The sequence below is a fragment of the Pholis gunnellus genome, assembly GCF_910591455.1.
Source record: "Pholis gunnellus genome assembly, chromosome: 17".
Lineage (NCBI taxonomy): Eukaryota > Metazoa > Chordata > Actinopteri > Perciformes > Pholidae > Pholis > Pholis gunnellus.
In genome coordinates this window covers 21,931,060-21,956,995 of record NC_136544.1, presented here as the reverse complement: position 1 = coordinate 21,956,995, position 25,936 = coordinate 21,931,060, and the positions used below count along the sequence as shown (strand labels likewise).

At 46.1% G+C, this 25,936-nt stretch overlaps 2 protein-coding genes across 2 annotated transcripts; one reads left to right on the top strand and one right to left on the bottom strand.

Moving 5' to 3' along the window:
* Positions 1-164: 164 nt before the first annotated feature.
* On the bottom strand, positions 165-18,004 carry fbxl19 (F-box and leucine rich repeat protein 19). Its single transcript, XM_079177792.1, is given in 13 exon segments — positions 165-1,607; positions 1,673-1,894; positions 2,003-2,164; positions 2,288-2,451; positions 3,201-3,500; positions 3,502-3,617; positions 3,619-4,425; positions 4,540-4,572; positions 4,733-4,918; positions 6,001-6,087; positions 6,272-6,415; positions 12,721-12,921; positions 17,465-18,004. Coding segments are annotated over 12 exon segments (2,688 nt in total). The 5' UTR covers positions 12,907-12,921; positions 17,465-18,004; the 3' UTR covers positions 165-1,326.
* Positions 18,005-18,548: 544 nt separating this feature from the next.
* ube2m (ubiquitin conjugating enzyme E2 M) lies at positions 18,549-25,812 on the top strand. Its single transcript, XM_079177816.1, has 6 exons — positions 18,549-18,814; positions 20,113-20,207; positions 20,390-20,428; positions 23,857-23,960; positions 24,042-24,105; positions 24,485-25,812. Exons 1-6 carry the CDS (start codon positions 18,700-18,702, stop codon positions 24,623-24,625), a joined length of 558 nt encoding a protein of 185 aa, XP_079033942.1. The 5' UTR covers positions 18,549-18,699; the 3' UTR covers positions 24,626-25,812.
* Positions 25,813-25,936: the final 124 nt, after the last annotated feature.

Below are 25,936 nucleotides of genomic sequence, written 5' to 3'. Positions count from 1 at the left end.
TAGGAACACATCTTCATCATGAGGAAGACAAACGGAGATCAATCAGAGATATGAGAAGAGAAGGAATGTGAGTTTTAAACTGGAGGCACAAAAATAAATTAAGAACAAACTCCTGAGAAAACACGATCAATAACTTCCCAACAGAACCTGATCACATGATGAAGATGATGAAGAGGAGAGGACAATAGGGAGGGATCACGATCACACACACACACACACACAGTGTCTTAAAGTAACAGTCTGACATTTTACAGGGAGAGGGGGGTTACTGCTAGCTTAGCATAAAGACTGGGAACAGGGGGAAACTGCTGACCTAGCTTAGCACAAAGACTGGGAGCAGGGGGAAACTGCTAGCTTAGCACAAAGACTGGGAGTCTCTAATGAGACGATAAAAGACGCGTCTCTGGGTTTCTTTAATGGACCAAACAGGTCATCGATGATCAAAACAATCTCCATCTTTGTTCTTTTCATTCAGAGCACCGTGTTTGTTTTGTTGATGTCTCGTTTGAATAAACTTTATTGGAATATTGCTTTAGTTCATCGTCCTGAGAGCCATTAAAACAAGTAGTATGAGTCTGCAGAGACATGTGGGCCGACAGAGAGGGGCATTGTGGGTAACTACGTACCAGACCCAATAGAGAAAAGAGGCTTTTTTAGAGCATCAAGGTAAACGGTTAGCCTAGCTTAGCAGAAACGCTGGTAGCAGAGGTAAACCGTTAGCCTAGTTTAGCACAACGACGAAGCAGGGGGAAGCTGTTAGCCTAGCTTAGCACAGAGACCGGAAGCAGAGGGTAACGGTTAGCGTAGCTTAGCATAAACACTGGTAGCAGAGGTAAACGGTTAGCCTAGCTTAGCACAGACCGGAAGCAGAGGGTAACGGTTAGCCTAGCTTAAGCATAAACACTGGTAGCAGGGGGAAATTGTTAGCCTAGCTTAGCACAAATGTCAGACCATCCTTACTGTAAAGTGTATGTGTGTGACGAGCAGGTGGATGACTGGCATGATGATTGGTCGTTAGGGGGAAGGACGGAAGGATAGAAGGGAAGGTGATGTCTGAAAGGTTCATTTACAGTAAACTACACGTATATACACACACCCAAAATTGTACAGAGAACAAATATGTACATGCTCAGGGTTTCTATATTTTACTATTACCAACAACTTTCCCAGAATATCTTCTTCCTCCTCCTCACGTCAGGAGAAATGTTGCACAGGTGCCTCCTCCTCCTGCTGCTCCTCACCTGTCTGTAGTGTAACGAGGTGGGAGGCGGGGCTTGTGGACCGTCTGGACCAATGACTGGAGTGTCACGTGACATGAGGAGGACTTTAGCTGTTCTTCAGCAGTGTTCTGTCTTCAGGAGGACAGGAGGAGGATGACGAGGACGACGAGGAAGAGGATGAGGACGAAGCAGCAGCCGCGGTGGTGGCAGAGGAAGAGGAGGAGGTGGAGGAGGAGGACGAGGAGGACGAGGAGGCGACGTGAGGAGGGAAGGAGAGCAGCTGACCCGTCTCTGAGGAAACGAGGGAGCAGCAACGAAGATCCACCGTCTGGAGGGAGGAGCAGCGACGGAGCAACGACACACACTGATCCGTCACCTTACCACAGCCTGGAAGACAGACAGGAGGTGAGACAGGGAGGAGAGAGAGACGGGGAGGACAGACAGACACATACCTGCCAGGCTGAGGTGGGTGAGACTGTCTCTGAGGGGGGAGATAGAGGAGGTGAGGGTGTGCACCGTCTGGTCGCTGATGTTCCCACAGTGGCTCAGGTCCAACCGGCTCAGGTGAGGAACGTAACGAGACAACAGGCGGGACGACGCGTCCGTCAGGTCCAGACCGGCCAATCGCAGCTCAGTCACATTCTGGAAACGCCCCACTCTGGTCTCACCGTGAGCTGGACCAGCAATCAAAGAAGGGAGTTTATGAACCGGACTGAATGTTTATGAACATTTATTCAATGACTTGTTGTGTGTGTGTGTGTGTGTGTGTGTGTGTCTCTCACCTGTCCTGGTGTCAGGTGGGGGTGCCAGCAGCTCCCTCAGGTGAGAGTCTTTGAGGTCCTCCACTCTGCTGAGGTCCAGCAGCTTCAGACAGGGACAGACGGCCTGACACAGAGCGGAGACCGCCGGCCACGGACACCCAGAGACATTCAGCTCCAGCAGACCTGATGGGGACACAGGACAGGTGTGAGACAGGTGAGACTTTTTACGAGCAGGATTTTGGGAGATAACAGGAAGTACAAAGGGAGAGGAGAGACAGGGAGGAAGACAGACAGACATGGAGTCACCTGGTAAGCGGTTGATGAGCCACATGAGCTGTTTCTTGGAGATGTTGGTACAACCCAGGTTCAGGGAGACGGGCTGCCGGCGGATGATACCACTCAGCATGGGGGGGGTGATGGAGCGCTGCCGGCTCAGATCGATCTGAGTCCACAACCGTTTATCACAACACCTGAAGAAGAAACCAGACGAGACACTGACATGTGGTCTGTGGAGGATGTGAGGTCAGCATGAGGTCACTGAGGTCTGTGTGAGGTCACTGAGGTCACTGAGGTCTGTGTGAGGTCACTGAGGTCACCGTGAGGTCACCATGAGGTCACTGAGGTCTGTGTGAGTTCACTGAGGTCAGTGTGAGGTCACTGAGGTCTGTGTGAGGTCACTGAGGTCACTGAGGTCTGTGTGAGGTCACTGAGGTCACCGTGAGGTCACCATGAGGTCACTGAGGTCTGTGTGAGGTCACTGAGGTCAGTGTGAGGTCACTGAGGTCTGTGTGAGGTCACTGAGGACTGTGTGAGGTCACCGTGAGGTCACTGAGGTCAGTGTGAGGTCACTGAGGTCTGTGTGAGGTCACTGAGGTCAGTGTGAGGTCACTGAGGTCTGTGTGAGGTCACTGAGGTCTGTGTGAGGTCACTGAGGTCACCGTGAGGTCACCGTGAGGTCACTGAGGTCAGTGTGAGGTCACTGAGGTCTGTGTGAGGTCAGTGTGAGGTCACCGTGAGGTCACTGAGGTCACCGTGAGGTCACTGAGGTCTGTGTGAGGTCACTGAGGTCAGTGTGAGGTCACCGTGAGGTCACTGAGGTCACCGTGAGGTCACTGAGGTCTGTGTGAGGTCACTGAGGTCAGTGTGAGGTCACCGTGAGGTCACTGAGGTCAGTGTGAGGTCACCGTGAGGTCACTGAGGTCTGTGTGAGGTCACTCACCAGCGGCTCCAGGTGCGACACACCCTCATGCAGACACACAGCTCTCTCTGGCTCAGGTGAGTGAAGACTCTGAGCCAGACGTCACGCGTCATGATGTGGGAGGAGCCAGAGTCCAGCGGCAGGCAGCTGGGCTCGGGGCAGGTGGGGGGGGGTCGCACCAGGTGCCTCTCCATCTGAACGGGTCGGGGGGGCGAGGGGACGGCGGGGGGGCTGCGCTTCATCATCTGAGAGCGCGGGGCGAGGCGGGAGGCCTGGGAGCAGGGGGACGCTGCCATTGATGACATCATCAGGCTGCCCCCCCCCCCCTCCTCCCCCGTTAGAGGAAGAGGTGATTCTGGACGTCTGGTTCTTAATGTTGCTGCGGATCTTGTTGCCACGGCTCCCGCCGCCTTTGGCCCCGCCCCCTCCCCCCCCCCCCACTGTGTCTGTGATTGGTCAGAACTCCACTGGCGTTCTCCTTCTCCCCCCCCTCCCTCCCCCCTCCCGCCCCTCCTCGTGTCCTCCCGTTTCGAGCCTCCGTCCCGTTGCTGCGCTGCTTCCCCGTGAAGCCGTCGTGCTGCGAGGACGGAGGCATCTGATTGGAGGAGAGGGGCGAGTTCTTCCTGGTCCTGTCAGAGGTGGGCGTGTCCTCCTCTCCATCAAGTAGGCCTCCTTTACGTCCACGTGGAGGTAGCCCCGCCTCTCCTCCTGTAGCTCCTCCCCCTCTCCGTCGAGCCTTCTCCTCCCCCCCCTGCTCCTCCTCCCGTAGCTCCTCCTCCCCCCTCCCCCCCTCCCCCTCTGAGTCCTCACTGGCGCTGAAGCCCAGCTCAGCCAGACGTCTCTCCCTCTCCCTCTCTCTCTCCCTCTCACAGCGACTCCTCTCTCGCTCCGTCCGCCCCCCCCCACCGCTGCCGTAGACGACGGGAGGAGGCGGGGCAGGGGAGGAGGAGGAAGGGGAGGAGCCTCCTCCTGCCTCCCCCCCCCTGAGGGAGTCGTCCGAGTCGGACTCTGAGTCGGACTCTGAGCTGGAGGAGGAGGAGGAGGACGACTCCGGCCGTCGCTCCAGAAGACACATCCTCTTGAAGCGCTCCAGCTTCTCCCTGTGGTGGGAGCGCTGGTCTGCACTGGACGTCCCTCCTCCTCCAGGCTGAGAGGAAGAGGAGGAGGAGGAGCCCTGTAGACCTCCTGCTCCTCCTACAACTGAGGAGGTGGGACCGTTTGACTCCACCGCCTCCTGTTTGGGTTTCTGATGAGAAGGAAACAATAAAATCATTAATTCTTCTCTTCATTGTAATAATACTGATAATTAATATTATTCATGATAATATCATTAACAACAACAATAATAACGTCTTCGTGCCTTTTTGAGGCGTTTCTCATGGGCGCCCTTCATCTGAGAGAGAGAGGAAGAGGAGAGACCGTGAGACAGAGCAGCAGACCGGTTTAACGTGACGAAGATTAAACTTCATCACGTTAAATAAGAGACGGACTCAGTGAGTCGTCTCGTTACTATGACGTCATAATGATCTGCTCTGTGATTGGTTAACACTCACCTTCTTCTTGGGTCCACTGTCCTGAGGAAGCTCCTTCTCCTTCTTCCTCTTGTGTCCCCCCTCCGTCCTCCCCCCCTCCTCCAGGGAGGGGGGGGCTTTCTTTTTAGGGGGAGGGTCATCAGTGAGCTTCCATCGACCCACCTCCCCGTTATCCAGCTTCCTCTTCCCTAGACCGTCCGCCTGGTCCTGGACACACACACGAGGCAGCGTTACAGACCGGTATACACCGGTATAGACCAGTACAGACCACTACAGACTGTAACGGACCAGTACAGACCGCTACAGACTGTAACGGACCAGTACAGACCGCTACAGACTGTACCGGACCAGTACAGACCGCTACAGACTGTAACGGACCAGTACAGACCGCTACAGACTGTACCGGACCAGTACAAACCGCTACAGACTGTACCGGACCAGTACAGACCGCTACAGACTGTAACGGACCAGTACAGACCGCTACAGACTGTACCGGACCAGTACAGACCGCTACAGACTGTAACGGACCAGTACAGACCGCTACAGACTGTAACGGACCAGTACAGACCGCTACAGACTGTACCGGACCAGTACAGACCGCTACAGACTGTAACGGACCAGTACAGACCGCTACAGACTGTACCGGACCAGTACAGACCGCTACAGACTGTAGCGGACCAGTACAGACCGCTACAGACTGTACCGGACCAGTACAGACCGCTACAGACCCGTTCACCAGCTCCTCTACAGCTGTGTGAGCTTTAATCTGAACAGTGACTGTTGGCCCAAACCAGTCGACCACCAAACACAAAACAAATGTGTTAACTCACAAACTAGTTGTTTGATAAAGTTGTACATTTACAATCATTTAACTTTTTCTTGTTAAATTACAACTTTCTGTTGAAATATTGCATCTTTTATGATTTAATGCTCTTTGATTATTATTCATTTGAAGTAACCCTCTATCGTAACCCGAGCTCTACGATGTATCCGTATGAACCACAAACAATAACCACGCTGCCGTATTTACGCCTAGATGACTTATTTTGACCGTTAATGGAGTAGCTACGTTAGCTTAGCATAACACTGACTGATCCAAACATTTTAACAGCTGTTTGCTGTCGTCTTACAGACAAACCTGAAGAAACGTGAGTTCAGACTGTTTACAAACATCAGCTTCCTTTTGATCCAATGAAGCGTGTCGTTGGTTCAGACATGAACCCACACAGGACAGCCTATCAGAGGCATCCAGACCCGGTCTGACACAAACTGGTCTGGACTCTTCTTACCTTACTGGTTTTCCCCTCCTTGTGGCACTTTGGACACTCCCAACAGTTTGGGATCTCATCGTTGATGATTCCTTCAGCTTTACCCATCTGAGGAGACACAAACCGTCTTCAACAAAGTAGTAATAACAACAATAACAACGATAATAAGCCTTAAAGATCTCTAACTGTGAGGCTGGAGAACTTTAACCGGGCTCTTATTTTGACGATGGTTCCTCATACAAACCTTTAAACTCAGACACAATATCGATCACGTATCGATGACGTCACTCACCTTCAGACAGCTCGGGTGGATGATCTCGTTACAGATGGTGCACTCCATCAGAGAGAGGCTGAACTTCTCCTCCTCAGAGTCCACCGTGTCCTCCTTACCCGCCTCACCACACGAAAAACACACCGCCGTGTGAGGCAGCACCGGCTGGAGAGGGAGAGACAGACAGGTGGTCAGACAGGTAGAGAGACAGGTAGAGAGACAGGTAGAGAGACAGGTAGAGAGACATGTAGAGAGACAGGTAGAGAGACAGGTAGAGAGACAGGTAGAGAGACATGTAGAGAGACAGGTAGAGAGACATGTAGAGAGACATGTAGAGAGACAGGTAGAGAGACATGTAGAGAGACAGGTAGAGAGACATGTAGAGAGACATGTAGAGAGACATGTAGAGAGACAGGTAGAGAGACATGTAGAGAGACATGTAGAGAGACAGGTAGAGAGACAGGTAGAGAGACAGGTAGAGAGACATGTAGAGAGACAGGTAGAGAGACATGTAGAGAGACAGGTAGAGAGACATGTAGAGAGACATGTAGAGAGACATGTAGAGAGACATGTAGAGAGACAGGTAGAGAGACAGGTAGAGAGACATGTAGAGAGACATGTAGAGAGACAGGTAGAGAGACAGGTAGAGAGACAGGTAGAGAGACAGGTAGAGAGACAGGTAGAGAGACATGTAGAGAGACATGTAGAGAGACATGTAGAGAGACAGGTAGAGAGACAGGTAGAGAGACAGGTAGAGAGACAGGTAGAGAGACATGTAGAGAGACATGTAGAGAGACATGTAGAGAGACATGTAGAGAGACATGTAGAGAGACAGGTAGAGAGACATGTAGAGAGACATGTAGAGAGACAGGTAGAGAGACATGTAGAGAGACAGGTAGAGAGACATGTAGAGAGACATGTAGAGAGACATGTAGAGAGACAGGTAGAGAGACATGTAGAGAGACATGTAGAGAGACATGTAGAGAGACATGTAGAGAGACAGGTAGAGAGACATGTAGAGAGACAGGTAGAGAGACATGTAGAGAGACATGTAGAGAGACAGGTAGAGAGACATGTAGAGAGACAGGTAGAGAGACATGTAGAGAGACATGTAGAGAGACATGTAGAGAGACATGTAGAGAGACAGGTAGAGAGACATGTAGAGAGACAGGTAGAGAGACATGTAGAGAGACATGTAGAGAGACAGGTAGAGAGACATGTAGAGAGACATGTAGAGAGACATGTAGAGAGACATGTAGAGAGACAGGTAGAGAGACAGGTAGAGAGACAGGTAGAGAGACAGGTAGAGAGACATGTAGAGAGACAGGTAGAGAGACAGGTAGAGAGACATGTAGAGAGACAGGTAGAGAGACATGTAGAGAGACATGTAGAGAGACAGGTAGAGAGACAGGTAGAGAGACAGGTAGAGAGACATGTAGAGAGACATGTAGAGAGACAGGTAGAGAGACAGGTAGAGAGACAGGTAGAGAGACATGTAGAGAGACAGGTAGAGAGACAGGTAGAGAGACATGTAGAGAGACATGTAGAGAGACAGGTAGAGAGACAGGTAGAGAGACAGGTAGAGAGAAAGGTAGAGAGACAGGTAGAGAGACAGGTAGAGAGACATGTAGAGAGACATGTAGAGAGACAGGTAGAGAGACGTGTAGAGAGACATGTAGAGAGACATGTAGAGAGACATGTAGAGAGACAGGTAGAGAGACAGGTAGAGAGACATGTAGAGAGACAGGTAGAGAGACATGTAGAGAGACAGGTAGAGAGACATGTAGAGAGACATGTAGAGAGACAGGTAGAGAGACAGGTAGAGAGACATGTAGAGAGACAGGTAGAGAGACATGTAGAGAGACATGTAGAGAGACATGTAGAGAGACATGTAGAGAGACAGGTAGAGAGACAGGTAGAGAGACAGGTAGAGAGACATGTAGAGAGACATGTAGAGAGACAGGTAGAGAGACAGGTAGAGAGACAGGTAGAGAGACATGTAGAGAGACAGGTAGAGAGACAGGTAGAGAGACATGTAGAGAGACATGTAGAGAGACATGTAGAGAGACAGGTAGAGAGACAGGTAGAGAGACATGTAGAGAGACAGGTAGAGAGACATGTAGAGAGACATGTAGAGAGACAGCTAGAGAGACAGATACCTGTCTGTATGTATATATATATATCAGTGATGGCCGTCAGGGCCTGCTAAGCCTTCTCTGCTGGCCTCAACACAATCACAAAGTTAGAGCTATTTTATAATTTAATTATTCTTCATAAATACACGACATGTATTATCAATATTTGTCTCATTATCTTATGTTCTCATTGCACAGCTACTGTGCTCCTCAGCTGCTCTGCTTCAGTGCAGCTTGTTTTAAGTAGAGCTTTGATCCAATCAGAGTTCACCTCTGTGTCTCTAGGTAGAAGAGAGGCCCCAGGCCTGCAGACTCACCAGTGAATCCATGTGCAGGTTAAGTGAATGGGGACGATGTCGTTGATCGTCATAGTGTTCAACCAATCAGATCTTTAGTTTGACATGTTGGGCGTATTCTTTGACGTGTCAGAGCTGCTAGCTGGCCTACAAGTACGTCAGCATTACGTGCAGCTCAGTTTTCAGCAGCAGCTCTGCAGTGAGGTGCAGCATGCGCTGTGATTGGTCAGTGGGCGAGCACGTGACTATTGTTAAACGAAACTTAAAGTAGCAGCAGAGGCTTAGTCGGAGGAGCATTAGTCGGCATTTGTTCTTTGATGTCTAATATCTGAATGTCCTCGAGTGTGCAGCAGAATGCGTGTTGCTGCTGCTGGATTGATTTGTTGCTCTGTTGTCATATGAATATATGTGACTGGTTCTTGTGAGTTTGTTCTTGTCATTGTGTTAATTATATAGATTTGGATTGTCCGTTAATTATGAAGCATACCGTCATGCGTAGAGTTATTGTTTGTTAAGCTAGTTTAGCCTCTCAGCTGTTTTTTGTTGTGGTTCAGAGGTCACAGCCCGGTGTCTCCTATGTGAGCGCAGTCCACCGAAAACATATCCACCCACCTTCAGACCCACCTTCAGACCCTCCTTCAGACCCACCTTCAGACCCACCTTCAGACCCACCTTCAGACCCACCTTCAGACCCTCCTTCAGACCCACCTTCAGACCCTCCTTCAGACCCACCTTCAGACCCTCCTTCAGACCCTCCTTCAGACCCTCCTTCAGACCCTCCTTCAGACCCTCCTTCAGACCCACCTTCAGACCCACCTTCAGACCCTCCTTCAGACCCACCTTCAGACCCTCCTTCAGACCCACCTTCAGACCCTCCTTCAGACCCACCTTCAGACCCACCTTCAGACCCACCTTCAGACCCTCCTTCAGACCCACCTTCAGACCCTCCTTCAGACCCTCCTTCAGACCCTCCTTCAGACCCTCCTTCAGACCCTCCTTCAGACCCACCTTCAGACCCTCCTTCAGACCCACCTTCAGACCCTCCTTCAGACCCACCTTCAGACCCACCTTCAGACCCTCCTTCAGACCCACCTTCAGACCCTCCTTCAGACCCACCTTCAGACCCTCCTTCAGACCCACCTTCAGACCCACCTTCAGACCCACCTTCAGACCCTCCTTCAGACCCACCTTCAGACCCTCCTTCAGACCCTCCTTCAGACCCTCCTTCAGACCCTCCTTCAGACCCTCCTTCAGACCCACCTTCAGACCCTCCTTCAGACCCACCTTCAGACCCTCCTTCAAACCCACCTTCAGACCCTCCTTCAGACCCACCTTCAGACCCTCCTTCAGACCCTCCTTCAGACCCTCCTTCAGACCCACCTTCAGACCCTCCTTCAGACCCTCCTTCAGACCCTCCTTCAGACCCTCCTTCAGACCCTCCTTCAGACCCTCCTTCAGACCCTCCTCCAGACCCTCCTCCCAGGACCCCGGCTCACACGTACAGCTACGTACTGTGTTTTACTAACAATAATTCAAAACACTAATGACTTTGGCTCAACCCACCAGCCTTCATTCATGTCCTTGATGGTCTACATGGGGTACTGAAATGCTCTGCATTTACTGCTTACTGGCGAGGGGGTAAACGGTACAGCTTGCTGTTCCCGAGACGGGTAATGACGGGTCAGAAGTTCCTCAGGGTCTGCCAGCCCCTTCACCTCTGTAGCTCGGTGGTGGATGCTGCTAACGAGCAAAGGGGAGGCACGGCAGCCTTTGATCGGCTCTGCAAAATAAAGCCGCTCTACGAGGAGATGAGGGAAGCCTGCAGAAGGAACGATCAGCCTAGCCAGGAAACTTCCATCGATGAGCGAATGGTTTCCTCCAAAGCCCGCATTGGGCTCAACCAGTACATGAACAATCAGCCTGTTGGCCGGGGTATAAACTCTTCGTTCTGGCGGACTCCAGCTACGGCTATACCCGGGGCTCTGTTGTCTACGAGGGAAGGTTCCAGGGAAACGGCGGCAAGGGGCTCAGTTATGACTCGGTGATGGAGCTCGTCGACACCAAGTTGCTGAGCACTGGCTACAAGCTCTTTGTTGACCATTTACACACTAGTCCCACCCTTTTCCGCGACCTCCTTCAGAAGAGGATCTGTTCGTACGGAACCATCCACACGAACAGAATTGGATTACCAAAAACTAAAATCAATAGTCTGGTCTCTAAATCTCCCCGTGGCAGGAAGGACTCCCTCGTCTTTGTTCAGTGGCGAGACACGAGGGACGTCTCCATGTGTTCCATGCAGAGGAAACAGTGCAAAGGACGGTCAGAGGTGCAGACGGGCATTGAAGGACATCCCAGTTCCACCAGCGGTGAAGGCGTACAACCAGTAAGTACTACATATTCAACTACGTTTTATGCCCTTTGAAATTAAATAATTTGTGTGCTTGAAATATTTATGTTTTGGTATATTTTTCTCAATGTTGTGTATTTCTGTCCATCCAGGTCCGTGGGTGGAGTGGACCTCTCTGACTCCCTGATGAGGTCCTATAAAGTCCTCCACAAGACCCAGAGGTGGTAGAAGATGTTCTTTTATTATTTCATGGACATCGCGATCGTGAACGCCTTCCTCCGTACGTTGCAAAAGGTAAAGGAGCGGTACCGATGCACCAGAAGGCATTCAGAGACCCTCGCCGAGGAGCTGGCAGAGGCTCATTTTTTTAGATAAACTGCTTTCATAGCACTTGTTTTGACTCTTTTATATGCACACAGTTTAGTTTCAATTAGGGGAAAAAAGCACTGTAATGTGTTTATGCTTCAGTTGCTCTGTGTCAGTAATAATGACAGTGGATCTGGATCTGGATAGGAGACCTCTCAGTGTCACCTCTCATTAGAGCCCAAAATGATGACGGTACGTTCAAGCATTCAGGTATGTGACCATGGTTACCAAATGTCCTTTGGAGTCTCCAAATGACCTTCTTTGGAAAACGCCTCGACATGCTCTTAGAAAAACATGTAAAATATTAATTTGTTGTGGTATTGTTAGCAAATTTGAACCTGGACTAGTTCAGGCTTCATGCTGTGGTTCCATTGTGTTCTCAGGCTTCTGTTTGCAAAGAAATATTCAGGCGGAAATAAAAACCTTCTACTTCAGTGTGTTCCAACTTATATTAGTCAATACCAGCAGCACTTACAGTGATTCTGACTGTTGGGGAAGAAACTTCAGAGTGTTTCCTTTCAAAAGAGACCAGAACCACGCATGTAGTCCACATGGCTCAAGAACAGCTCTCAGTGTACTCTGGGTACGCCTGAGACGTTTCAGGCTCATTATACAGGAGCGGTAGCAGGTTAACAAAGAGTTTAATCTCACGTTGTTCAGTTCATCCGTGTGTTTTAGTTCCAGTCAGAAGTTCTTCTGGATTCATGGACGTCAGTGAAGACAGTCGAGCCTCCTCAGTTGTGTTTCTTGAACACGTTTTAATGCGTTTGAGGCTGAACATGTCGCTCCACAGAGGCAGCAGATGTTGGGATCGTCACCGCCCAACATGTCACGCTAGCCCACTGACCAATCACGTAGCTGTAGGCCAGCTAGCAGCTCTGACACGTCAAAGAATACGCCCACCATGTCAAACTAAAGATCTGATTGGTTGAACACTATGACGATCAACAACATCGTCCCCATTCACTTAACCTGCACATGGATTCACTGGTGAGTCTGCAGGCCTGGGGCCTCTCTTCTACCTAGAGACACAGAGGTGAACTCTGATTGGATCAAAGCTCTACTTAAAACAAGCAGCACAGTAGCTGTGCAATGAGAACATAAGATGATGGGAACAATATTTATATAAATTATGATACATGTAGTGTATTTAAGAAAGAATATTAAATTATAAAATAGCTCTAACTCTGTGATTGTGTTGAGGCCAGCAGAGAAGGCTTTGCAGGCCCTGACGGCACAACACTGGTATAAATACGTGTGTGTGTGTGTGTGTGTGTGTGTGTGTGTGTATGTGTGTGTGTGTGTGTGTGTGTGTGTGTCTCTCACCGCCGTGCACTGTCTCAGGAGACAGGACTGCTTCATGCGTCCTGGTCCTCCGAACTTCTTCATGTCCTTACAGAAGTGACACTCTCCACACTCCGTCCTCATGCAGGCCTGACAGCGCCGACAACGAGTCCTCCTGCGCCTCGCCCCCCCGCCAGCCCCCCCGCCCAGCGCCTTACTGCCCGACATCCCCGAACAAGTCAGCTGGAGATAAAACACACACATATACACAAGTGTTAATGTGAGGCTTGGTCTCATCCTCCATTTCTACTTCTGAAACACATCATGAAGTCTGCTGTTCAACAACGAGGGTTTCTCAAATAAAGATGGAGCCTGAATGAGATCTGGCTCCTCTCAGCATCCTCATCATGGTACCATCATACTATTGTTACAGTAGTACCATGGTATGGTTATGATACTATTGTTACAGTAGTACCATGGTATGGTTATGATACTATTGTTACAGTAGTACCATGGTATGGTTATGATACTATTGTTACAGTAGTACCATGGTATTGTTATGATACTATTGTTACAGTAGTACCATGGTATTGTTATGATACTATTGTTACAGTAGTACCATGGTATTGTTATGATACTATTGTTACAGTAGTACCATGGTATGGTTATGATACTATTGTTATCATTAGTGGTGTAACGGACCCCTCACGGTTCGGATCACTTGTGAACCGCAGATCAATTGAGTATTTAAATCTGTTTTTTAACAGTGTAATCATCACAGTGTGTAATAAAGTGCTGCTGCTGTTGCTTTTTCAGTAACACGTGTCTGAACATCGCTGCAGAGCGTCAGTGAGCAGATATAAAGCAGTGAGTTCAGTGAACGGAGCAGGTTAGGAGTAGGGCTGCAACTAACGATTATTTTAATAATCGATTAATCTGTCGATTATTTGTTCGATTAATCGATGAATTGGATAAAAAAAACAAAAAAGCATTAATTTCCAACCCTTTAATCAGAAACAGAGCCTCAGTGCACATTCACAGAGCAACACATCTTCACAAAGTGCACAAACAGGTTGAACATCCCTGAGCTGTTAAAGTAGTTATTTAAAAAAACTAATTTGTGGAAGTCCCAGATATCACGGACAGTTCAACGGCTTTGAGGCCGATAAGCCACGCCCCCTCTCCGGCGCGATGCACGCGATGCACACAAATAGTCCCGGAGATACCGGCGGCGTTCATCGCGTTTGGTGTTCACACACCTTTGGTGTTTGGTGTGTTCACACCAAACGCGATCGCGTGAACACAAATAGTCCACGGCGATACCAGCGGCGCGGTGTTGTCATGGCAACGTTTATACGCCGGTCAGCGTCAGCTACAGAACCGGAGTCCTGTTCCGTTATTCACTCACACATCTCCGCCACTTATTGAGTGGCGTAATAATCGCGCGACACAACGAATCGATAATGAAATTCGTTGCCAACTCTTTTAATAATCGATTGTTATCGATTCTATGGATTCGTTGTTGCAGCCCTAGTTAGGAGCCTTTAACGGTGAAAGTCTACAGTCCGGGTTCCGGTGAGATGCTCGGGGACGAGTTGGACCGCAGAGTGAAGGCAAAGCAGCCAACAAGTGCTCAGCACCTCTGGGAACAAAAGCCGTGAAGCTGACTGAGCTGTTCAACAGAACGCTCCAGAATATTATGTTCCTTCATAGTTTGGATGTTTTCAATATTAATCTGCAATGTAGAAAAGGATTAAAATAAAGAAAACCCATTGAATGAGAAGGTGTCCAAACGTTTGACTGGTCCTATAAACATATAACATATTATATAATAATATAATAATACATGTGTATCTATTGAGAGAGTGTCGGAGAAAACTTCATTTGATGAACTCCGTCACTTCTCCATAGCTTGAAGCCATGTTTCTGGGTCAGCAGTGTTTGCATCACTGGAACATGTTCTTATCTTTGGTAGATGTCCACAGTCCATCTGTGCAGCTAACCAACCCTCCATGTGCACGCCGTCTCCAGCGGGACGGGACAAAGTGCGTCTCTGACGAGTACTAAAGCTCCTCTCAACACGAGGAGGAGCTCACACCTCCTCCATCCTCCCCGGCTGAAGGAACCCATCCAGCTGAAGAGCACCCCGGGACTCGGTCTGTACTCGTCGGCTCATGTTTGAGGACTTGTACACTCTTATAAATTAATAATAAATACTTAAAGACAGAGAGCTTAAGATACTTTTGATTTCTCACAAGGAAATACATTCATTTCACCTTGTTCTAGGAGGTAAAGATCAGGAGTGAACATGACGTGTAATGAGGAATACTGCTGTTAAATGAAGCGATGAGGAGTTTTCACTGTTAACTCATCATCTCTAGTAAACGTTGATTCCTCATGAACGAGTTCAGAAGAGACTGAGGAACGATGAAGAAGAACAGATGTTCACTTTGACTCATATGTAGCTTACAGAGCTCTCATGTCTCCTTACCTCCTCCTCCCTCACTCCCTACCCTGGTGTCCTCATGTTTCCTTACCTCCTCCTCCCTCACTCCCTAGCCTGGTGTTCTCATGTCTCCTTACCTCCTCCTCCCTCACTCCCTACCCTGGTGTCCTCACGTTTCCTTACCTCCTCCTCCCTCACTCCCTACCCTGGTGTCCTCATGTCTCCTTACCTCCTCCTCCCTCACTCCCTACCTTGGTGTTCTCATGTCTCCTTACCTCCTCCTCCCTCACACCCTACCCTGGTGTTCCCATGTCTCCTTACCTCCTCCTCCCTCACTCCCTACCCTGGTGTCCTCATGTTTCCTTACCTCCTCCTCCCTCACTCCCTAGCCTGGTGTTCTCATGTCTCCATACCTCCTCCTCCCTCACTCCCTACCCTGGTGTTCTCATGTCTCCTTACCTCCTCCTCCCTCACTCCCTACCCTGGTGTCCTCATGTTTCCTTACCTCCTCCTCCCTCACTCCCTACCCTGGTGTTCCCATGTCTCCTTACCTCCTCCTCCCTCACTCCCTACCCTGGTGTTCCCATGTCTCCTTACCTCCTCCTCCCTCACTCCCTACCCTGGTGTTCCCATGTCTCCTTACCTCCTCCTCCCTCACTCCCTACCCTGGTGTTCCCATGTCTCCTTACCTCCTCCTCCCTCACTCCCTACCCTGGTGTTCCCATGTCTCCTTACCTCCTCCTCCCTCACTCCCTACCCTGGTGTTCCCATGTCTCCTTACCTCCTCCTCCCTCACTCCCTACCTGTCCGTGCTGGATCTGTCCTCGTTGTTTTAAAGATAAAGAAGTTGTTAGCATGACGTCATCCAGCTAGCCTAGCCTGTCTGGTGCAGCTAGTGGAGAAGCTTCACGTGCTGCTTCTCTTTCCCGCTAGTCTGCTGTGTGATTGGGAGGTCAGGCTGATCTGGGATCAGCTCTTTGACTGAAGTTTCTCCTCAAACGTCTCCTCTCAGACGGGTGGAGGAGGAGTGGTGCTCGCGCTCGCCTGTGGAGACTCATCAGTTTGGGGCGATACAGAATCTGCCCCGTGCTGAATGTATTCGAGGACCTGATTGGCTAAATTGTAGGTCATACATTCATATCTTTCATCAGCTATTGGCTGAACTGCTTCACAGACCCGCCTCCTGCGGGCGCTGCTGAGACGAGCACACAGCGGAGAGGACGAGCTGGAAAAGCAAATATTTTGCACAGATATCATCTTTTACACAGATTACTGGGAGCATTCCAAACCATCGTCATGCTACCATCGTCTTTACCGCGATACCGTGATCACGATACCTTCTTTATCGTACCATAGTCATCGTGGTACTTCACAGAATACTCTATGAGCTCTTCTTGTTTTGGTTGTGCCGAGTCTGAGAAATATTCCAGCTTCCACATGAAGCAACGTTAACCGGCCTCCAATGATAGAAATGTTGCTGTAGCACAGTTCACACAGCTGCTGCTTTTTACCCACAATGATAGAAACCAAACAGAACAAGCAGAAAACAACCGACACACTACAGAGGTGTGTCAACAAATATCACACCTACAGAGAACCAACTGTTCATCAGACCAGAGCCTCACTCCTCCATCACATAATCCATGTACTGATTTTATATATATATATATATATATATATATATATATATATATATATATATATATATATATATATCATACACATTAAAGTGATTATATATGATACACATTAAAGTGATTATATATCATACACATTAAAGTGATTATATATATATCATACACATTAAAGTGATTATATATCATACACATTAAAGTGATTATCACTATAGGACCATATAGGTGTATACTTGTTCGTACTCCTTTAGACATGTAATATGTATTGTGTTGCTAATTGAGAATGTGGTGTTTGTTTACTGTTTATTAATGTTATTAGTGTTTTGTATTATTTGTTTCAAGACTGTGTTGTTCTTATAAACATAAAGCTAGCTATCAACCATAGCTAGCACAGGTTAGCACTCAAGAATAATGAAGATGCGCATCTGGTTCCACTATCGAGGTTAGCTGCTAACGGCTAACAGCTAGCACGTCACATTAACCCGACTCCACATTAATACACCTGTAAACGTGTATCCAGGTGTGTAGCTGATTAAATATCACACATGTGAGATGACCCAGTGATGTGCTCCATGCTAGGCTAACATGTTTAGCTTAGCAGAGCTAGCTGCTCCACAGTCCGCTTCCTCTTTCATTATCTCTCCTCATTAAAGACACAGATGGAGGTTAATAAAACAAACATGGCCGCTGATAAAGACACACTAACCTCTTCGTATCAGATCGCATGCTCCTTGGTCGCTCATTAGAAAAACAATATTAGCCCACAGTTAGCACCACGTTAGCTTCCTTGTTTCTTTCTGTCTGCCAGGCTGCCGTGAGCTTTCCCGGGGCTGATCACACGCGACCCATCGCTGTAGCTTCCGGTGCTAGCTTAGCTTTCAGTGCTAGCTTCTCTAACGGACCCGCTATGGGTCTGAATCTCTCCAAACTAATCGATATCGATCAAGTGAAGGGCGCAGTTTTGCTGACTTGAGTATCGTGCCCCCCCTCAGAGCCTGTCTGTCTCTCTCGGTGTGAATTAACCTGTCTCTCTCTCCGCTCAGCACGTTACAACGTGTTCTTCTTCGTGTCTTCCCGGGGGGCTTTAAAACACCTCAAACGTCTCATTTTAACTGAAGCGTAGTGTTTTTGTTTAATAACCCTCCGCGGGAACTAGACCCCATTGATCATCGCATTAGAATCGATTAGATATTATGAGATAAAGAGCAGCGCGAGCGCTATTGTTCTCTGTGTGTCTATTGTGTGTGGCGCTCTTTAGGCTGCGGTGTTGTGCGTGATTTGGTGCGGTGTTGTGAGTCGGTTGGTGTCTCGTGTCATGTTGAATCCCCCCCCTGCAGTGATTACATCATACAGGTGACTACAGATATCACGCTCCACGTTCTGGCTTCCAGAGGAAATAAAATAAATAAAGAAACATTGTAAATACAAGAAACGCAGAGCGTGAGCACGCACGCCTCGCCTCTGCGTGATGACGTCAATGTGTGTCGTGTGCAGAGTGGCATGCTGGGATTTGTAGGGTGTTTTTTCCAGTTTATACTCAGAATATATACATATATATACACACACATACATATACATATATATATATATATGTACATGTACATATACACACACATATATATATATATATATATATATATATAGATATATATATATATATATACACACACACATATATATATCTATATATATATAGATATTTATACACACATTTGTCTGTCTGTCTGTCTGTCTGTCTGCCCCCTCGCCCCCCCCCTCCTAAGCTAGCATGCTAAGCTAACCCAGCTAGCATCCCCTCAGTATAACTAGTAGAGACGCACCGGCTCCTCCATCAACATCCCGGTAGCTGTTAGGACTGAACCGACTCTGCCGTATAAACTCACACACTTGAACACAGACGGGACGCTGAAGCTGAGGCGTCCATTATTAAAATAACTGAAGATGATTAAGCTCTTTTCCCTGAAGCAGCAGAAGAAAGACGAGGAATCTGCTGGAGGAAACAGAACAGGAGCCGGAGGGAAGAAAGCCAGCGCGGCCCAGCTCCGAATACAGAAAGGTAAGGTAGGCTAGAGGCTAGTGAACAAGGTAGGCTAGTGGCTAGTGAACTATGCTAGTGGCTAGTGAGCAGCACCGAGACTCGTCCAGTCTAGTTAGCAATGAACCCCCGGTACAGAGCCCCGGGTACACAAACACAGAGACGAAAAGCGGTTACAGGCTAACAGCTAGCACGCTAACTCTAAGTGGTGCTAGCTAACGGCTAGCTAGCTTTGTGCTAATATTTGAAAACAAAACAGCCACAAGCTAGCCTAGCTTTAGGCTAATGTGGTTATTAGCACACAGCTAACTTTATACAACAATCTAAACTCGGAACACATTTTCACTTTTAAACCAGCTCTCACTTCACAGTGACGCTAACATGAAGGCTAACACGTTAGCTTCAACAAGCTAACCTGCTGTGTCAGCTCTCTGTTTAACAGAACAGTCTGTTAGTGACGTCATGACTCTCTGACAGGTAACTTAGACTGTTAAAGTAACGACCTGTGACCGGAAGTAACGGAGTACATTCAATAAAGTACTGTACTTCATTATTAGTCTAAAGTACTGTACTTCAATACAAGTATTAAGTACTGTACCTCAAAGTACTGTACTTCAGTACGAGTCTAAAGTACTGTACCTCAAAGTACTGTACTTCAGTACGAGTCTAAAGTACTGTACTTCAGTATGAGTCTAAAGTACTGTATCTCAAAGTACTGTACTTCAGTACGAGTCTAAAGTACTGTACTTCAGTATGAGTCTAAAGTACTGTATCTCAAAGTACTGTACTTCAGTACGAGTCTAAAGTACTGTACTTCAGTACGTGTCTAAAGTACAGTACCTCAAAGTACTGTACTTCAGTACGTGTCTAAAGTACAGTACCTCAAAGTACTGTACTTCAGTACGAGTCTAAAGTACAGTACCTCAAAGTACTGTACTTCAGTACGAGTCTAAAGTACTGTATTTCAAAGTACTGTACTTCAGTACGAGTCTAAAGTACTGTATCTCAAAGTACTGTACTTCAGTACGAGTCTAAAGTACTGTATTTCAAAGTACTGTACTTCAGTACGAGTCTAAAGTACTGTACTTCAGTACGAGTCTAAAGTACAGTACCTCAAAGTACTGTACTTCAGTACGTGTCTAAAGTACTGTACTTCAGTACGTGTCTAAAGTACAGTACCTCAAAGTACTGTACTTCAGTACGTGTCTAAAGTACAGTACTACATTTCAGAGGTACATATAGTACTTTATACTGTACTACATCTCTATATAGTCTCTCATATTTATATATAAATATAATATTCCTTCTGTTTGTTTCAGACATCAATGAGTTGAATCTTCCTAAAACGTGTGAGATCAACTTCCCCGATAATGACGACCTGCTGAACTTCAGACTCATCATCTCACCAGACGAGGTGTGTGTGTGTGTGTGTGTGTGTGTGTGTGTGTGTGTGTGTGTGTGTGTGTGTGTGTGTGTGTGTGTGTGTGTGTGTGTGTGTGTGTGTGTGTGTGTGTGTGTGTGTGTGTGTGTGTGTGTGTGTGTGTGCGTGCTTGATCGATCAAATGTCTGGACTTAATGTTTGTTTTTGTCTCTCAGGGCTTTTACAAAGGAGGAAAGTTTGTCTTCAGCTTTAAGGTGAGACACATGTCTATGATAGCGATGAAGTCTTTGTGTTATTAACGTGTCTAGTCTATGATAGTGATGAAGTCTTTGTGTTATTAATGTGTCTATGATAGTGATGAAGTCTTTGTGTTATTAACGTGTTTAGTCTAAGATAGTGATGAAGTCTTTGTGTTATTAACGTGTCTAGTCTATGATAGTGATGAAGTCTTTATGTTATTAACGTGTCTAGTCTATGATAGTGATGAAGTCTTTGTGTTATTAACGTGTCTAGTCTATGATAGTGATGAAGTCTTTGTGTTATTAACGTGTCTAGTCTATGATAGTGATGAAATCTTTGTGTTATTAACGTGTCTATGATAGTGATGAAATCTTTGTGTTATTAACGTGTCTAGTCTATGATAGTGATGAAATCTTTGTGTTATTAACGTGTCTAGTCTATGATAGTGATGAAGTCTTTGTGTTATTAACGTGTCTATGATAGTGATGAAGTTTTTGTGTTATTAACGTGTCTAGTCTATGATAGTGATGAAATCTTTGTGTTATTAACGTGTCTAGTCTATGATAGTGATGAAGTCTTTGTGTTATTAACGTGTATGATAGTGATGAAATCTTTGTGTTATTAACGTGTCTAGTCTATGATAGTGATGAAGTCTTTGTGTTATTAACGTGTCTATGATAGTGATGAAATCTTTGTGTTATTAACGTGTCTAGTCAATGATAGTGATGAAATCTTTGTGTTATTAATGTGTCTAGTCTATGATAGTGATGAAGTCTTTGTGTTATTAACGTGTCTATGATAGTGATGAAGTTTTTGTGTTATTAACGTGTCTAGTCTATGATAGTGATGAAATCTTTGTGTTATTAACGTGTCTAGTCTATGATAGTGATGAAGTCTTTGTGTTATTAATGTGTCTATGATAGTGATGAAGTCTTTATGTTATTAACGTGTCTAGTCTATGATAGTGATGAAGTCTTTGTGTTATTAACGTGTTTAGTCTAAGATAGTGATGAAGTCTTTGTGTTATTAACGTGTTTAGTCTAAGATAGTGATGAAGTCTTTGTGTTATTAACGTGTCTAGTCTATGATAGTGATGAAGTCTTTATGTTATTAACGTGTCTAGTCTATGATAGTGATGAAGTCTTTGTGTTATTAACGTGTCTATGATAGTGATGAAGTCTTTGTGTTATTAACGTGTCTAGTCTATGATAGTGATGAAGTCTTTGTGTTATTAACGTGTCTAGTCTATGATAGTGATGAAATCTTTGTGTTATTAACGTGTCTAGTCTAAGATAGTGATGAAATCTTTGTGTTATTAACGTGTCTAGTCTATGATAGTGATGAAATCTTTGTGTTATTAACGTGTCTAGTCTATGATAGTGATGAAGTCTTTGTGTTATTAACGTGTCTATGATAGTGATGAAGTTTTTGTGTTATTAACGTGTCTAGTCTATGATAGTGATGAAATCTTTGTGTTATTAACGTGTCTAGTCTATGATAGTGATGAAGTCTTTGTGTTATTAACGTGTATGATAGTGATGAAGTCTCTGTGTTATTAACGTGTCTAGTCTATGATAGTGATGAAGTCTTTGTTATTAACGTGTCTAGTCTATGATAGTGATGAAATCTTTGTGTTATTAACGTGTCTAGTCTATGATAGTGATGAAGTCTTTGTGTTATTAACGTGTCTATGATAGTGATGAAATCTTTGTGTTATTAACGTGTCTAGTCTATGATAGTGATGAAATCTTTGTGTTATTAATGTGTCTAGTCTATGATAGTGATGAAGTCTTTGTGTTATTAACGTGTCTATGATAGTGATGAAGTTTTTGTGTTATTAACGTGTCTAGTCTATGATAGTGATGAAATCTTTGTGTTATTAACGTGTCTAGTCTATGATAGTGATGAAGTCTTTGTGTTATTAATGTGTCTATGATAGTGATGAAGTCTTTATGTTATTAACGTGTCTAGTCTATGATAGTGATGAAGTCTTTGTGTTATTAACGTGTTTAGTCTAAGATAGTGATGAAGTCTTTGTGTTATTAACGTGTTTAGTCTAAGATAGTGATGAAGTCTTTGTGTTATTAACGTGTCTAGTCTATGATAGTGATGAAGTCTTTATGTTATTAACGTGTCTAGTCTATGATAGTGATGAAGTCTTTGTGTTATTAACGTGTCTATGATAGTGATGAAGTCTTTGTGTTATTAACGTGTCTAGTCTATGATAGTGATGAAGTCTTTGTGTTATTAACGTGTCTAGTCTATGATAGTGATGAAATCTTTGTGTTATTAACGTGTCTAGTCTAAGATAGTGATGAAATCTTTGTGTTATTAACGTGTCTAGTCTATGATAGTGATGAAATCTTTGTGTTATTAACGTGTCTAGTCTATGATAGTGATGAAGTCTTTGTGTTATTAACGTGTCTATGATAGTGATGAAGTTTTTGTGTTATTAACGTGTCTAGTCTATGATAGTGATGAAGTCTCTGTGTTATTAACGTGTCTAGTCTATGATAGTGATGAAGTCTTTGTTATTAACGTGTCTAGTCTAAGATAGTGATGAAGTCTTTGTGTTATTAACGTGTCTATGATAGTGATGAAGTCTTTGTTATTAACGTGTCTATGATAGTGATGAAGTCTTTGTTATTAACGTGTCTAGTCTATGATAGTGATGAAGTCTTTGTGTTATTAACGTGTCTATGATAGTGATGAAGTTTTTGTGTTATTAACGTGTCTAGTCTATGATAGTGATGAAGTCTTTGTGTTATTAACGTGTATGATAGTGATGAAGTCTCTGTGTTATTAACGTGTCTAGTCTATGATAGTGATGAAGTCTTTGTTATTAACGTGTCTAGTCTATGATAGTGATGAAATCTTTGTGTTATTAACGTGTCTAGTCTATGATAGTGATGAAGTCTTTGTGTTATTAACGTGTCTATGATAGTGATGAAATCTTTGTGTTATTAACGTGTCTAGTCTATGATAGTGATGAAGTCTTTGTGTTATTAACGTGTCTATGATAGTGATGAAGTTTTTGTGTTATTAACGTGTCTAGTCTATGATAGTGATGAAATCTTTGTGTTATTAACGTGTCTAGTCTATGATAGTGATGAAGTCTTTGTGTTATTAACGTGTCTAGTCTATGATAGCGATGAAGTCTTTGTGTTATTAACGTGTCTAGTCTAAGATAGTGATGAAGTCTTTGTGTTATTAACGTGTCTATGATAGTGATGAAGTCTTTGTTATTAACGTGTCTATGATAGTGATGAAGTCTTTGTTATTAACGTGTCTAGTCTATGATAGTGATGAAGTCTTTGTGTTATTAACGTGTCTATGATAGTGATGAAGTCTTTGTTATTAACGTGTCTAGTCTATGATAGTGATGAAGTCTTTGTTATTAACGTGTCTAGTCTATGATAGTGATGAAGTCTCTGTGTCTCAGGTAGGACAGGGTTACCCCCACGACCCCCCCAAGGTGAAGTGTGAGACCATGGTGTACCACCCCAACATCGACCTGGAGGGAAACGTCTGCCTAAATATCTTAAGGTCTGTACCTTTAAGGTCTCTGGTTGGACGTCTGTCCACCTTAAGTCCACCTTAAATTTGTTTTGTTCTTGTTGTCCACAGAGAGGACTGGAAGCCTGTGTTGACAATAAACTCCATAATCTACGGTCTACAGTATCTATTTCTAGTGAGTTTTATTTTCACACGTTTAACTCATGTTTGTTTTTATGAAAAAACTCAGTTCATCTGGAGTTACTGTCGACAAACTGATATCAGACAAGCTAGTAAAGAAACGCCGTTAATGAACACAATAAATAAATGCAGTGGAGTGCAATGGAGTAAAAACTGCCACAAATGGACCCTCATACAGTAACTAATCCCATCACTTCCTGTACCCCCACCACCCACACACACACACACACACACACACACACACACACACACACACACACACACACACACACACACACACACACACACACACACACACACACACACACACACACACACACACACACACACACACACACACACACACACACACACACACACACACACACACACAGGAGCCGAACCCCGAGGACCCGTTGAACAAGGAGGCAGCAGAAGTCCTGCAGACGAACCGGCGGCTCTTTGAGCAGAACGTCCACCGCTCTCTGAGGGGCGGCTACGTTGGTGCCACCTACTTTGAGAGGTGTCTTAAATAACTCCCCTCCTTCCCCCCCTACACTCCTCCCCCTCCCGTCCCCTCCCCTCCCCTCCTTCATACCTGCTCGTTGGCAGAAGCAGGAGCTGCAGCGACAGAAAGCAGCACGCCAGAAGACGCTTTTCTGTTCTAAAACAAAAGAAGAAGAAGAAGAAAATTCCTCCCCTCCTTCTCCTCTTCTTCCTCCCTTCATCTCCCCCTTATTTCTTCTTTGTTTTACTTACAAGACGCAACATGAAACCGTTTACACGCCACAGGGGGGGCCCCAACATGCAACACACACCAGAACTGGACTCAAAGGAAACGGCTGACAGCGGCCAAGGGTGATGATGGGGGGAGGGGGGGGAGGGAGGGGGGGGGGGGGGACTTACTGTTGCTCGAGTAAGTCGATGATGATGATATGATTTTCTTTTCTTTTTTCTTTTGTGTGTGGCGAAGACACCTGCATCAGACAGACAGGTGGTCAGAAGGACACGCCCCCCACCCTCAGGAGGACACGCCCCCCCCCTCCGTCACGCTGCCAGGTGTTCGTTCGTTACACATCAGCAAACTCCAAACTCCAACAAACGCCATTTCTTAACAAACCGTTGACTGGCAAACTCACAGCGGCAACAAAGACTTCAGGAAGTCACTGCGCTGTGCTGCTGTTCTCCAAGAAACTAGTTCCAACAATATTAATCTAGCAGTGACTCCACACAGGGGGGAGGGGCTTCTAATGAAGTGGGAGGGGCTTACATACCCGTCAAGAGCAGATGAGCCTTAAAAAGGCCCTCAAAACGAAAGTTTCCCTTATGGCAAGACATCAGTGGGAGGGGCTGGTTGTGACAAAATCAGGCACGCCTTAAAAGTTCCTTAAAGTTTGACGGTAACTTTTTTTCAACCTGCGATAAATCGACAGCTGAAAGTGGAGTGATGTCAGCGCTGGGGGGGAGGAGCTTAATTGTCAGTGCTGTGGGGCGGGGCTTCAGAGTCGTTCGGGAGGAGCTTATCGTGGGAGCAGGTGCGCCTTAAATAGTTCTTGATAGTTTTCAAGCCTGTGGTGACTCAACAGCTGGTGATGTCATGGCGTCCCTGAAGGGGGAGGGGCTTGTTTTACCTGATCTGTGGTTGGTCACATGATGCTGTAATTGGCTGGTGGAGATGAGTCAGTTTGGAGTCTGCTGCTAAATCACAAACACACTGAGCGTGTCAGGGTGGGCGGGGCTGTGGGGTCATTGTGTTTAAAGGGGTGGATGGGTGGGGGGCTTTTGGTTTTCATTGGGGTATGTTGTGGGCGGGGTCACAGAAGGGAGGGGCTTAAAATGTTACGATT